This window comes from Camellia sinensis, chromosome 13 (assembly GCF_055761805.1).
Source record: "Camellia sinensis isolate YWXY chromosome 13, ASM5576180v1, whole genome shotgun sequence".
In the NCBI taxonomy this organism is placed as follows: Eukaryota; Viridiplantae; Streptophyta; class Magnoliopsida; order Ericales; family Theaceae; genus Camellia; species Camellia sinensis.
Window position 1 is genome coordinate 86,848,838 of NC_138973.1, and position 16,380 is coordinate 86,865,217.

General features: G+C 35.8%; 1 protein-coding gene across 1 annotated transcript; it reads right to left on the reverse strand.

Moving 5' to 3' along the window:
• Positions 1-11,822: 11,822 nt before the first annotated feature.
• LOC145805533 (uncharacterized) lies at positions 11,823-12,146 on the reverse strand. The gene has a single exon (XM_082900691.1). The coding sequence runs from the start codon at positions 12,144-12,146 to the stop codon at positions 11,823-11,825; it is 324 nt and encodes a 107-aa protein (XP_082756817.1).
• Positions 12,147-16,380: the final 4,234 nt, after the last annotated feature.

Consider the following 16,380-nt stretch of genomic DNA (forward strand, 5'->3'; position numbering starts at 1 on the left):
TTTGAGCCTTGCCATGAACTGTAAATGTGCATATTTTGGGCCCCTCTTCAATGTTGTTGAAGGGCCCTAACATGTTTGGGGACAGCAGCTGTGAGTTGCTTCATAATCGCATGTTTAGGGCCGTTTTTGTATGCCATTTTAGCCCCATCTTTGCTTGCTGATTGGCCATGTCATAAACTGTAAAAATGCTTGTCTCAGAGCTGTCTTGCTTCTTTCTTCATGCTCCATGTCCATATTATGCATGCTTTGTATAGCTGTAAGCCATTTCGGGTGCCTAATTTCGCATTTCGGGAGGAATTCCATGCATCGGGCATACTTTCGCCTCATTTCGGGGCTGTTTTGCCCCTCATTTTGCTGCTGAAATCCCATTGGCATGTTTGCATATCATTTCCATGCCATTGCACTGCGTATGCCATTGCCTCGGTTTGCGTGCCCGTGCGCACGCATTTCGAGGCACTTCATTTTCATTCATCGGCCTCTCATGTGAGTGTGGCTGAGGCTCTCTCATGTTAGTATAAGTCCATGTTGCATTCTATATGCCATTTTAGCCATTGCATTGCATATGCCATTGCCTCGATTTGCGTGCCCGTGTGTACGCATTTCGAGGCACTTCATTTTCATCTTATGGCCACTGATGTGGGTGCGGCTGAGGTCCACTCACATTGGTGTAAGTCCATCTTGCATTGTGTATGCCATGTTTCAAAGCGTTGCGCATGTTATGTTGTTAGCATTGTGTATGCCATGTTGCATCCCTAGCTTGTATGCTTAGGTTGCATTGCATCTTGCATGCATGCCTTGTTCCTTGACTTGGTGATAGGAATTGGGCCTTGTTTGTTTGATTGGTTTGCATTGCATTTGAAATCAAAGTTGCATACTTGATTCCTTGGGCCATCATGCATGGAAATGCGTGATTGGTGGTCCGAGAATCGAGGCACATGCCCCTTTGAGTCATTACCATGATAAGGGACATGAATGGTGCATATATGCCTTGAATTGTGCTGCCATGCTTTGCTTTGCACTCTGTTGCTGTCAATTGCAGGTTCTGCAGACATTCCTTGCCGACCGGCAGTATATATTGCCGACCGGCAGTAAACAAGCAGCCGATGGATTCATATTGTGCCGGTGACTACACCACACTGCCGGTGGCAATTCTACTCAGCCGGTGGCACTCCTCAGTGTCCAAGGAAGTAGTCCTGAGGTTTTGGTAGCCTTTAGAGGAGCAGAGGAAAGAAAACAGAGGCAGCCTATGCATGGCGGCGCATTTCCCGAGGCGGTTTACCTGTTTTCCTAGATTAGTTAATTTGTTAATTAATTAATTAATTTGTAATATTTAATTAGCTTGCGTAGTTAATTAATTTGTAATATTTATTTGGTCCCTCCGAGCGAGGGCAAACCTGTAATAAGTGTGTGTGGGTGGTGTGTATGTCTTCCAACCCCCACTTCTTTCTCCCTTTTATTTACCTGCTTATGATGGTAGATTAGGGCACATTCATTTTAGCATACCTTATGCTATGCATGCGTGCATTCATGCATTTGTTGACATGCATTAGGCTCGGTACATCACGCTAACTGCATTCGTACTTCAATTCAAAAATTGACTATGTGATAGTTGATCGCATTTCATATGCCATGTTTAGGGCTAGCCGAGCCTGCCTAGATCGCATTTTGCATGTGATGCATTAGCCACTTTTAACATGAACTAGGACATGCATGTTTGCTAACTAGTTTACTGTTTTGGCACGGAGTACGATGTAAGTATTTTTGCTTTAGCATCCAGCATGCGTGTGAGTGTTGCCATGACAGTATGCTTGCCATGCGGCTAAGTGCTTACATGAGATAAAATGCTTGAATGCCTGTGGGTGGAGGTCAAATTGCTTAAATTGGGATAATGCGTTAAAACTGTGAATTTTAAGCCCACTAGATAGTGGCAAAATCATCTTCTCTAAAAGCCCACTTGAGGGTGGCAAAATCTGTATTTTAGCCTGCTTGCGAGTAGCAAACCATTTTCAAAACGAACATGAATTGTTTTGTTCCAATTTGGGCGATTTGGTCTATACTTGTTTGCTGCGCGCATAACATAGTAATTCTAGGCTAACAATTGGTTTAAGAACACATAAAGTTTTCAAAAACGGATATCACGGTTAGTAGAGGCCGGTCTTCGGACCGGGCGAAAGGGGGTGCTCATAGCTGACCTTCCCCGATCGTACCCAAGCTCCCGAGCCGAGACAACTCCGGTGATGACGGACACGTGGCCTTCGGCACCGAGTCAGGGTTTCCTAAATTCTCCCATAAAAAATATTTAGGTGGCGACTCTGTATCTGGCAAAGCAGTCCATGTTTGGCACTACTTTTTCAAAAATCTGTTTCTCAAAACGATTTGCCAGATTTGGACTCTTTGGTTCAGATTAAGAACCGTGACACAAATCGAGTCCGAACTGTAGCATGAGGTCCCCCCCGCGGCGCTTCTACAAGAAGCCTTAGAAGAAGAAGAAGTTGTAGCCTCATCCCACGCAGAAGGTTGTGGGTCAAAAGAAAAGCTTTCAATATCCATGTTTGCAAAATTTTGGGTTAAAGAATTGTGGACAATAGGTTCATAATCCAAAGGTCGATAGTTTGCAAAAGCTTCCATGACTTGAATATAGAAAAGTGGATAAATGTGGCTAATCAATACATGAAGGTTCTTTCGAGGACGAATAGCATTATCAAATAACTCTTCATATGCTTGATCAAGGTAAGAAAAGGTTTTCTTAGCCATGAAAGCTACACCAGTCTTTTCGAATACTGAGATACTGAGGATGTTCAAAGGATAGAAGAGAATTTAATGCAAATGTTTCATTGATGAATGACGGTTGCATTTCTAAAAAAATGCAAAGCCCATGCACGTTCTAAGATGCGGATAAAATGCCTTGATCCACTAATATCACCAAGTATTGGGTATATTAGTGTGGGGGGTAATGTTGGCTACATATTTTGTATAGGCCAATCACAGTTCAACACGTGGCAGAATGAGGGCAATACGAGAAGACAATTCAAATCTTCAAACGTAACCACACACGTGACAGTCAGCATTGATTGTTGTGGATCTGCATAGCACTGGATCAGCAAAGAGATGCAAAATGACGTGGCTTTAACGGTTACTCATATATTTAAATTCAAAATTAGGAGGGAAGTCTAACTGCAGACATAGCGTAGTGGAGCTAACTGTGAGGAAACATGATCAGCGATCATGGAGGGATGATTCGACAGTTAGAAGCTCATTTCTACGGTTATCATTGAGAAGTATAAATAATAGAGAAGGCCCCAGAAAAAAGCCCCAGACTCAGATCCAGAAATCAGTTTTTATCTACTTTATTTTCCTTCAAGTTTTTACATTTCTTGTTCTTTACATTTCTGTACTTCAAATTCCTGCACTGCACTTCATTCATAGGAGTAGTTTTAAGTAGCTTGTCGCTATAAACTTCTGCGAGGCTGAATTAGATCATTGTAAGTTTTTCATTTTTACTTAATGAAATGCTACAATTGTTCTTCATTTAATTATTGTTTGTTAAATTCTCCTAGACAAAGCCACCAGTGAAAGTCCTCTTCGTTGGGGTTGAAAGAACTGAAACACAATCGTCTAATAATTGGTTGGCAATTAATCTTTTGTAAGGACTGATTAATCCTTGCTGGCACGCTTAAAATTACAATACTAACCTTCGAAAGCCAAAAAAGCCAACAAATATATTCACAATCACAAATCAATCATATTAATGAAATGGAGATGTTTACTTTATAATTGATGGTTTCAAATTTAAAATAGTCAACAGAGATTTTTTCAGTTACATACTGTTGATTTTATATTTTAATGAGATACTAATAATACAAAATTGGGCATAACTCTATTACATGATGTGGGATTCGATATGAGATTATTGTATTTGATTCTTTGATCAGATTTTGTTTGCGCACAAAAATTGTAAATATGGACATAAAATTCGTACATGAGTCTCACCATTAGACATGTGCCGAACCCTCAACATTAGTGAGTGTGGTAGGGGTGCAACTCAGGTGGGTTTGGGCAGGTTGAAAAGTTATTCAAGTCTAACTCAAGTTGTGTTGAGACTTGTCCAGGCTCATCCAGGTACGAATTATAACCTGAGATTATCCACCCAAGCCCAACCCAAGTTACTCGAATTGCTCGAATTATACATAAATTTCATTTTTTTTGGCACCTAAATTATTAATTTATTAAAATTAGACTTTATTTACATTTTTTTAAGAAAATTATTAATAACATCAAAACAAAAAATTTATATAATGAAAGAGAGATGTCATTATGGTAGTCTTTACAATTTATGAGTAAGAATAAAAAATGTAAGATTTTGTGTTATAACTCAAATTTTGGATTGCTCGGGTTGTTTGATATCTTTGCTCAAGTCATCTGAATTTTTGTCTAAGTCCATACCAAATTCAAAAATATCTTATCCAAATCTTAAAAAAATTCAAACTAGGCTCGAGTTATTCGGATTAAGTCCACCCAAATTGCACACCTAGTACATGGTGTGGCATAAATAGCATTGAGTGAGATATGCCAAAAATGACTTACTGGTTTTTGAAACATAATTCATTTTTAGCTTTATGATAAAAAAATATTTCACTTATTATTTAACCAACTAAACAATAGAAACTAATTGACTTTCTGGCTATTTTAGTTTGGCTTTTTTAACCTCGTTTAATTTTTGCTTTTGATTTTTTTGACTTTTATGAGAGAAAAAGTGTAATGATTATGAGATTTTTCGCGCCCCCTTTCAGAGAGCTCGAATTGGTCCTATAGTTCGAACTCCTGCCACGGTTCTAAATCTAGTTTCACAAGTGCAATGTGAAACTGATAAACACCAAACAGTCCAATCCGGCAAATTATTTTGGAAAATTGATTTTGAATCAAATAATGCCAAAACTGGACTGCTTTGCCAGATTATAGAGTCGCCACCTAAATATTTTGTTTTTGAAAAATTTAGGAAATCCTGACTCATGCCAAAGGCCAAGTGTCCATCATCACCAAAGTTGCCTCGGTTCAGGAACTTGGGTACAAGAGGGAAAGGTCTTGAATGAGCACCCCCGCTCGCCCGATCAAAGATCGGCCTCTACTAATCATGATATGTTTATTTTATAAACCTCATGTGTTCTTATTCGATTTATTAGCTAAATTTACTAAGTGACGCACACATACAAGTATAGACTAAATCACAAGAATTAGAACAAATTCAACTCATGTTTGTTTTCGAAATGGTTTGAAGGAGCCACTCTCAAGTGGGCTAAAACGCGGATTTGCCACCCTCAAATGGGCTTAAAACATGATTTACCACTTCACAAAGTGGGCTTTAAAACTCTCATTCGTTGAATTGTTCCAATTCAAGCAACCAAGCCTTCATCCACAGGCATTCATGCAGTTAAGCAAGTAAGCACATAGCCTCATGGCAAGTATGCGAAACATGGCAACACTCACACTCATGCAAGCATACTAAAGCGTAAAACTTACAGTGTACTCCAAGCCAAAACAAAAGCTAGTTAGAAACATGCATGATCCTAACTATGTAAGATGCCTAATGCAACACATACAATATGAAATTAATAGGCTCGGCTACTAATATGGCATATGATACAATTTGATAACATGCTTTTAAACACGTATTCAAATAAGTGTATTGAAATACAATGCAGTTTGAATGATGCGTCGAGCCATGGTGCATACAAGACAAATGAATGATGCAAACATGCAAGCATAAGGTATGCTAATAAAAAATGACCCTAAACTAACCATCGAAAGCGGTTAAGTAAAAGGAAGAAAGACGTGGGGTTGGAAGACATGTACACACGCACGCACCCTTATTACAACATTATGCTCTCTCGAAAGAGGGTCCAAATAAATAAGCTAAGCTACACTAAGCTAAGCTAATTATTACAACCCAAAACTAATTAACTATTATAGCTAATTAATTATTACAAACCAATTGAAACTAATTAACTAACTTATTCTAAGCTAATTAGTTACAACACTTGAATTGAAAAGATTAGCTACGCTAACTAATTAAAGCAATTAAATGGCCTCAAGGGCGAGGGAGACATGCATGCTCGATTGGCTTCCTTCTGAAAATCCATCGCCTTGCCATCGGTTGCCTCTGTTTGCACTCGTCTTGATCTCTGAACATTGTACTAATTTCCAGACTACCTCTGCTCCAAAACAGGAACACTTTTGCACAAAAATTGATTGGTGGCCGGTCGGCCACAAAAAGTGGCTGTGGGCCACCTTAACTGGCTGGTCGGCTAGCTCAATTGGCCGGTCAGCTACTTCAAGTAGCTGATCAGCCACCTCTTTTTCCAAACTTCTGTTTTTGCTGCAACAGAGAGCAACAGAGGCAAAACAATGCATTTTTCAAGGAATGTGTGTACTGCCACCCTCCTTATCATTTCTCAAGCTCAAAGAAGTATGGCACTTGGCTCTCAAGCCACCAACCAAGCATTTTCAATGCATGATGGCCAAAGAGTCAAGCTTGTACAAGCTTAATGAATGCACAAATAAGACTCTAAAGACCACCACCCTATTATGCATGATCAAGGGTGACGGTGACCAAGGAAAGTGGCACGTTTCATCACTGAGAGTATGAAACGTCCTACATTTCTTGTGTTTTGATTAACGTCCGATCCAAACACATGCAATGCAACACAACATGCTTAACTTGCTCAAGTTTTACTTGTCATGCTTTGTTTACACATTTTACATTACCGAATTATTCTTTAACCGGTTAAGTCCAAAGTGAAAGTCCTCTAATTAGAAAGAGGGCCTAAGCCACAAGTGCCTTGAGCATGAAAGAGGTCTCATGCTATTGGTTAGGAGGAATCCTCAAGAGAGGATTAAAACCATTAGGTATGAGAGCCTCAATTCTATACTCAAGCCAACAAGGGGCTTAAGGTCACTTTCAAAACAAATAAAAAAGTGAAGAATAGAGTGAGGTTGTAGACATTTTAGTGCTGATATGGCATGCAAATAGACTCTACAACATGCAAGTAACTCATACAAGACATATTCAAGAGCCAAAAACACTAAACTAGTGAAAAGCACTACACTAGAGGCATGCAATACCAAGCTCAAATGACCAAACTAGCTAAAAATAGAGCTAAAACATGCCAAAACAATGGCTAAAACATGTTGAGATTGAAGCATAAAAGGCTAGAAAAACATGCTCACATGGTAGCTTGCAAACAAGGCTCAAAGTACAACTCTTAAAAGCAATGAAAGAGTGAAACAAGTGAGAGTGTGACAGAGCTATATATACTGAAATCACATATAAAATGATGCTACAACATGCAATCATCTCAAGCAAAACATGTTAGAGGCCTTTAAACACTAAGCTAGTGAAGGCATTTGCACTATAACCATGCAAGACAAGGCTCATATGACCAAGACAGATCAAAAAAGAGTTAAATCATTCCAAAGCAGAGCCTAAAACATACTGAGATCAAGTCACAAAAAGGTAGAAAAGCATGCTCACATGTTAGGCTATCTACACTTGCAAACAAGACACAAGGAGGAGAGGCCACCCCTCCTATTTTGGACCTCAAAACCAAGTTTTTACCACTAAAATTCCCCTGGAATTCAGTGGTTAAAAGAGCCCAAAACGTTGTTTCAAAAAGCTTTGAAAGATGGCACAAAAGGCTTCACAAGTCAAAGAGCAAAAAGATAAAACAACCCCCTAACTCAACAAGACTTAAACCACCATTTTGAAACCTTAAAAACAGAGTTTTTTTATGGTTGAAAAACCAGGTCAAAACAGTGTAAAAAGATGGCCAAGCAATTGATTAAAACAAAGCTTAAAAGAGGCAAGCCTTATACCTTTGAAGCACAGCAACACACAGCCAGAATTCTGAGCCAAAACCAGCCTTAAGAACTCAAACTAAGCCTCAAAGAACCTCAACTCCAAGATGAAGATGTTTGGTCAAGGGTCTTAGTGCAAATGTGTAGAGAGTTCTCACTTTCAAGCATAAAATAAGAAGAGAGAGAGAGAGAGAGGAAATTTGCTCACAATTTTTCTAACCTCTCAAATGGGGGAGAGACCCCCCATTATATAGAAAAACAAGCCAAAGGCTTGTATTCATCTCTCCATACACGTGTATGGAGATGAGCATCAGTGAACAACAGCTAGCACAGCTGGCAAATAAATATCTAAAAAAGGAGAAAAATGGTCGTCGGCCATCATTAGTGGCCGACCGGCCATCAATGTAGCCGACCGGCCATCAGTGTGGCTGACCGGCCACCACTGATGGCCGACAGGAACAAGCCATGGCCGATGGACATTGGGGATGGCCGACAAGCCACCCTCTCCTCCAGAAGTGAAGCAACAAGCTCTTGGCCCACAACCAAGTACAAAACAGACAAGTTGAGAGGCCCAAAGGCAAGGTGCTCCGCCAAGAACTTCAGGCGCTCAGAACGAACACGAGCATATGAAATCATCGGGTGTTCAAACGATGATGTCCAAGTCTTGAGGACGGTCAAAAATGAGGTGTTTACATGTAGCCAATTTTATCTTTTGTACTTTTTAATCAAAAAGCCAAAACTAAACATAACTTAAGTAAAATATTTTAAACGGGGCCTAAATAACATAACAAATACATATTAGATTCATACCCTAGAACATAATGTTTCTGTACATTACATTACAAAGCCTCCAAAGAAACACTTGTTTTTTTTTAAGGACCAAAGAAACACTTGTTTGGCAATAATTTATACACAATGGTTTAAAAAATTAATAAGGGGAAATTATAAATAAATAAATAAACTCATGAATTGAAGTTTGTAACAAAATAAATCTTAATTTTTAAATTTTCTCAATTTAAATTCTAATTTTTTGATTTATTTTCAATCTAAATTATTTACTTATTTTCAATAAGCAAATTTGACGAAAAAAATAGTACTTTAGTCATTATACTCAATTTTATTTTACTTAACAAAAATATGTAAATAGTTTTGATTGAAAACAAATCAAAAAATTAAAAATTCAGAATTTATTTTGTTATAAAGTTCAAACTCTAATTTTTTTTTTCTGTATTATTTTCCTTACAACACATGCCACAGGAAACAAGAGAACAAAAACAAGGAAAAACAGAACACATAAGAGAGAACCAACAAAACCCAAACAAGGCACACACATAAAGAAAAACGCGGAAGAAAACCAAACACCAAAAAAAAAAAAAAAAAAAAACGGCATAGAAATAGCACATCTTGTCATTTATTCCAACTTACTTATAATTGTTTGATCGTATATTTCGAAATTAATAAATTTGAAATTTTCATATGATTTAAAAAAAAATTAGTCTAAGGCTCCTCTCCTATTTTTAGTAATGAAAGAGATTCACAATATTATTTTATGATGTCTAAGGTCCCTCAACCCCACACCCATGTATTATAGAGAAATTTGGTATACCTCGCGGCTTCAAACCTTCACATCTCTCTCTCTCTCTTCTCTCTCTCAGACTTACGCCTCACCTCTTCTCTCTCCTCGCTACTCTTATCTCTTTCTCGTCGATCCAACTCAATCAATCCAAAAAGCCCTATGTTAAGAACTCCTCGGCAACTCTTGCTCCGATTAAACCGCCATATGAAGGTCTTCCACCGTGGCGCAGCGACGATCTCCGACCACTCTCGAAGCTTCTTCAGAGCGTTGATCCCCCGATCCCATCACCTCCCCTCCTCTTCGCTATGGTCCATGAAAAAAGCCATTAAGAACAATCACAGATAGATGTTAATCAATCAGAGGTAGAGAATTTTGTAGTTCAGGTGGCTCCATCACCCATCCAAGAATGCACACCAGATGCTTCACAAGGCAGCTTTCAATTAACAGTTATAAATAGTGATCACGAGAAACTAGGATCAAGTGGTACTTTTAATGATGCTTCCACAAAAGACATCTCTTCTAGTGAAATGGTTGATTTTGAAGATGAGCCTACCTTGAACACTGTAGTTACTTGATCTTGTCAAATTTGTAGAATTGATCTACTTGAGGATATCATTGAAGATGCAAGAAATAACAAGGTAGTCTTGCTAGTTTTTTAATTTGTTTATTATGATCATAAGCTACTAATAGTGCAAGTTTACAAAAATTCTTCATTATTTAACTTTTTGTTATTAGGAACCCTTCCTTATAATCTCAGGGCAATGAAAACAAAACCACCTTGCTGTTAAACCTTTCTCAATACTCTGTGTAAGAAATTTGTGCTAAAATTTCTCTAGTTTGGTTAATTTTCTCTGCCTTGTTTAATTTTTTTCTATGGTATTCAATTTTTTCTGGATAGATAGAGGGATTTGAATGTTGATCCAAAGAAATTTGATGTTAGTGCAGAGAAATTTGATGTTAGTGCAAAGAAATTTGAATATTAGTCCAGAGAAGTTTGTGAAAGGTTCAAGGGTTTTTTTATGTTAGTCCAGAGATCCAGAGAAATTTGAATGTTAGTCTAGAGAAATTTGAATGTTAGTCTAGAGAAATTTAAATGTTAGTCCAGAGAAATTTGAATGTTCAAGGTCTTGAACCTAGAGAAATTACAAGGATTGCTTTGTATGTTGATTTCATTATATATATAGACATAAATATGGTTATTGAATCAAGTCTCTTTTTGTAGTATAAGAATAATGTTGGATCAAATCACTGAAGACATCAAACTGTAGACAACGCAAGTGAATTTCTTTGGTTTGAGGAGATTTTCTTTGGGGTTGAGTAAATTTCTCTGGGGTGGAAAGGGAAATTTCTCTGGTTTGAATCCAGAGAAATTCTCTGGTAAGATTTTCTCTATGAATATGCATCCAAATCACTGAAGCCATCAAACTGCAGACAACACAAGTGAATTTCAGTGGTTGGAGGGGATTTTTTCTAGGGTTTAGTAAATTTCTCTGGGGTGGAGACGGAAATTTCTTTAGGTTGAATCCAGAGAAATTCTCCAATGAGATTTTCTCTGTGATGTGTCCAGAGAAATTTGGAATTTTCACTGTAATATGTCCAAAGAAATTTAGAATTTTCTTTGTGAATTGTCTAGAGAAATTCTTTGGATCGATGTTGAGGAACCTTAGACATTATGAAAATATTGAGTGTCATTTATACTATAAAATCTTAATACTAGGGACCTTAAAAAAAATCCCATGATTTAATGATCACGAGTGAATTAGAATAGGGTAACAAAGTTTTGAGAGATGATCTCTTGCTTCGTCATTTTTCTCTTTTTTTGTTGATAGATCCAAACCCTCTTCTTTTTTTTAAAAAAAAAAATTATATATATATATACTAAAAGAGAGGATTTGATTTGAGACTGAAAGATTGGAAAAAATCTAAACATAATATTCCTGTCTCTAAAAATAGGCACAGAGGCAAAAAATCATACACCTACGAAGTCAAATACCCCTCAAACATAAAAGGGAAAAAAACATTATAAATAATAAATAATAAAAATAAAAGATGATAGTGTAAAAATATTACAAAGCAACGGCATGGAAAATTGTAGTTATTTTTTTTATTTTTTTATTTTTAAACCAAAGAAATAGTAGCTTACTTTTAAAGAAACTCTGAGTTAAACTAAAAACAAAAACAAAAAATAAACAAAAGCAAAAGTCAATGAGTTCTCATTGAACAAAAATATATATACAGTAGCGGAGCCAGTAATTTAATATAGCGGGCATCCATTAATTACAATCTCAAAATTTTTCTTACCCAATCAATAACAATAACATAATAATAATTTTTCGAACTAATGTTAAACATTAAAAATTAATATTCATTACAAAAAGTTTTAAATTTTAAACTTTTACAATTGACCCCGACGAGTTTTCATCTTTTGAAATCTTTCCATAATAGTATCATTGTCAATGCCATCAAAAATATCTCTCTCAATGTAGACAACCAAGCTATCATTCATCCATTTATCACCCATTTGGTTCCGCAACCGATTCTTCACAATATTCATAGCTGAAAATACCCTCTCAACGGTAGCAGTTGCAACATATAAGATTAATGCTAAAGTCAAGAGCAAATACTCCAATGGGTATACTTTGTCTCTTCCAGTCTCTACTATTTTCTTAGCAAGATCAGTAATTCCATTCAATATTAAGAACTCACTACTGAATAGCATGTTGATAATATACATATCAAGTCAATCATTAAGAACCATGAGCTCCACTGAAGAAAATTCTTTGGGATAAAATTCAGCAAGATGAATTAACTTTTTCCTGTCAAAACTAGAGAAAGAGTTAGATGGATTCAAACATGCCACACAAAGTAACAATTCAGTGTTCGACTTAATGAAACGAGCATTTAGTTCTTAAATTTGCATATCCAAAACAGTGTAGAATAACTCGGCGCGATAATGATGTAAGTTTGTAATTTCTTAAGCATTGCGCCTTTTTCTCCCTCAAGCTACAAACATATCTTCCATTTGGAAAACATCAATTTCATGCTTTTCACAAAAAAAACAAAATATCATCAAGTAAAGATGTCCATCCACTCTCCTTCATCTTTTGGAGTCGTACTTTAGAAATTCGAACTAAATTCATGGCATTAACAATATCTTGATATTTCCTTTGTAGTGCTTGCGATAACTCACTTGTAACAGCCAATATTGTTTTTATCAAATGAAGGTTGAATACAAACTCAAATGATTGAATTAAGTCCAACAATACATTTGCTTATGCTTATTGTTCTGAATTTGAACCATCCTCCGAAATCATTCAAGCACATCAATCACTATTGAAAACATACTAGCCAAGCTGACTAAAGTACCATAGTGTGAACCCCAATGTGTATCACCAGCACGTTTAAGATTAGTTTCTTGATTTAAGTCTTGCCCACTAGATAGCTCTCCATTATTAAGTGCCTCAACAACTTTTGCGGCTTGTTTCTCCCTAACAATATCTCAGCATTTACATGACGCTCCAACAACATTCACCACATTAGAAACCAAAGTGAAAAGTAAAATAATTTGATTATGATTCTTTGCCACTGCTACAAGTGCCAATTGAAATTGATGAGCAAAACAATAAATATAATATGCACAAGGATTCTCTTTCAGTATAAGTGTTTTAAGACCATTGAACTCACCTTGCATATTACTGGCCCCATCATATCCTTGACCATGCAATCTAGAAATACTCAATCCAAGTTTGGAGAATAAATTTTCCGTAGCTTGTTTAAGTGAGAGAGCATTCGTATTAGCAACATGCTCAATACCCAAAAAGCGCTCAATCACTTGTCTTTTTTTGTCAACATATCATACTACAATTGACATTTGCTCCTTGATTGATATGTCACGGGCTTCATCAATCAAAATAGAAAAAAGTGCATCACCAAGATCTCTAATAATCACATTGATAGTTTCAAATGCGGCCACATTTATAATGTCTTTTTGAATATCAGGAGATGTCAACTTGAGATTTTGTAGAGCATTGCTCAATGCAACCACTTTGACATCTTCATTATGATCAGCAAGAAACTTGAGAAGTTCAAGAAAATTTTCTTGATTACTTGAATTTTCAGATTCACCATGCCCACGAAACGGAAGTCTTTGTCTTAGAAGAAATTTAACACAATCAACCGATAAATTCAAATGGGTTCAACATTTAATTCAAGCTTGATCAGATTGTTTGAAAAAAATCATTTCAATATGTTGGTTTGGTTTAACAAGTCTTGACATTTACTCGAAGCTTGATTATGAGCACTATTAAGACCTCCAACATGAGTCTGAATTTTTTCTTTTTTCTTCCAATATGAGAAACCCTCACCAACAAAAGAATCACCACCAGCTTGATCTCTAATATCGGGTTTGAAAAGATAACAACATAAACAAAATGCTGCATCTTTTGCTACGCTATATTCCAACCAATTAGGAAATTCACTAAACCAAGCCTAATTAAATCGCCGAAGTTTTTGTCCAAATGATTTTTGTGAAAAATTATGATCACGAGGTTGACAATGACCTTTTTGTAGATATGCCCTACAAATTCGGTCTCGATCATTAGCATTATAGTCCATAATCCGAGGCCGTAGTCCTGGATCTGCAGGAAGGTCTACTAAGTTGATTTCTATGAGACTTTGTTTTACGGAAGAATAATTATCATCTTTTTCTTGAGAAAGAGATGATTCCAACTTTGATTTTCTTTTGAAATATTTCTCCATGACTATTTGAAAAAACTAAAAATCAAAATAACAATTCATAATCAAAATCTCAAACCCCCCACAAATCAAAATCTGTAATTTTAATACAAATCAAAAAATTTAAATTAGCACAAATCACAACAAATCAAAAATTTTAATTTTAGCACAAATTATAACAAGTCTAAATTTCTAATTTAAATATTAATCACTGCAAATTAATATTTTTAATTTTAGCACAAATTAAATCCCCAATTTTAGCACAAACAACAACAAACCAAAATCTCTAATTTTAATATAAATCACCACCTAAGATTCATAATTTTAGCATATCAAAATCTCATATTTTAACATAAATAATAACAAATAAAAAAAATTTACAAATCAAAACTTAACAAATAATTATAAATTAATACTCATAATTTTTATTTAAAAGTTAAAAAAATAAAATAAAGTTACCTGTAAACAATGAAAATAAGATACCAAGGTTGTAATGTGGTCCCAAATATGTGTTGTGTGATCCTAATTTGGTGAATCACGAGTCGGTAAATTGCAAAGCAACAAAGGGAGACAAAGAAAATACAAAGATATTTCACAAATATTGTGAATAAATAAAAAATAAAGAATTTCATACACTTTTAGGGTTTTAGAGTTTTAACCTTACTGTAATTGGAGTTGTGTGCACTTACCTAAAAAAAAGTTGTGTGTCAATTGTTAATTGGGATTGGGATTCCAAAATATATATATATATATATATATATATACAAACGTGTGTGCGTTGTGCTTGTGGTGTGTGTGTGTTAGTGGGTTTGAAATTGTGTATTAGGAGGGGCACAATCTATGTGTGAAAGGCAGACCACAGTTACACATACAAAAAAAAAAAAAAAAAAAATTTCAAAAGTCAGGGGGGGCATGTAACCCCCCTGAGCCCAATGTCCCTCCGTCCCTGTATATATACGTATATATATATATATTAGCAAAATGCATGTAGCTCACATATATTTTGTTAATTTTAACCAAAAAACATATATTTTGTTAATTTTAACCAAAAAAAAAGAACTCACATGTGTTTGGAATTTGACAATCAGACAATCTTGTAATGCAATGGGCTAGACTGTACCACCACAATCGTAACCTGAACCGTCATGTACCTTGTTTTGGGGTTCGGCAGCTATTACCATTGCCTAGTACTAGGTTTGCAAACATAGAATCGACTATGAAGCACGGGTACGGGTACGAGTACTGGTACTGGTATTGGTATGATATGGGTACGTCGATACGATAAAATCTAAAAAAAGTAGAATACGGATACGGCTTGGTACGCTTGTAAAATAAATATTTATTTTTAGTTTAGAGTAATGCAAAAATTAATTAAATAGTGTAATTTGTTAAGATCCAACCTATAATTAACATTTAATGCTAAAACTAAAGGTATAAATCAAAATTAAATGTCAATATATTAAATAACTTATAAACTATAGCTTAATTTTGAAGTCATGCTATGTATAAAACTAAAAATTAAAAAGAAATCTAGTAAAATGAGTTTTATTTCTGTAGTGGAAGAAAATATTGTTTCAATTGAGGTACCGCCTTGGATATATGCTAGGTATGTCTGAGTACGCCAAAAATTAAGAAGAAAAAATTTGGGTACATGTTTCGTGTACCCGGTACATATGTAGAAGTACCATACGAGATACCATACGCTAGTAAATACCCGGTACGGGTACGGCATATTTTTTTAAGTACCCATGCTTCATAGAGAATCGATAATTCCAATAATCATGGTCACTCACACAACACAAAATTCCTTGATTCGATGATGCCTCAACCTTCATCGGATGCGGCAAAAAATCCAAAGAGAGATTTCGACCTAATTCTTCTAACCGATCCATCGATGCGAATTTTGAGAAGTACTTGTTGTGTACCAAATCTTGAACTAAGTAGCCCGAAATAGTACTCGTCCTTTCACAATGAAGCGGGGTGAAAGTTGACTCATACGTCAAATTGTTCCATCCTTTACAAACTAATTTGCACCGATCCAAACCTTTTAACAATGTTCTAGTTAAAATCTCAAAGATTAAATCTGAACTAAAATTAGAACGCTCCATGTATATCAATTTTTTCGTTGCACAAACTTGAATAATTTTTTTTATTTTTCAACACAAGAACATGAGTTTTATTTTTGGCTCAAGTAAAGAATTATATAGTGCTGGGGTTTT

Coding starts and splice junctions, on each gene's coding strand:
- LOC145805533 (XM_082900691.1), bottom strand. CDS start 12,146: ATGCTATTCAGTAGTGAGTTCTTAATATTGAATGGAATTACTGATCTT.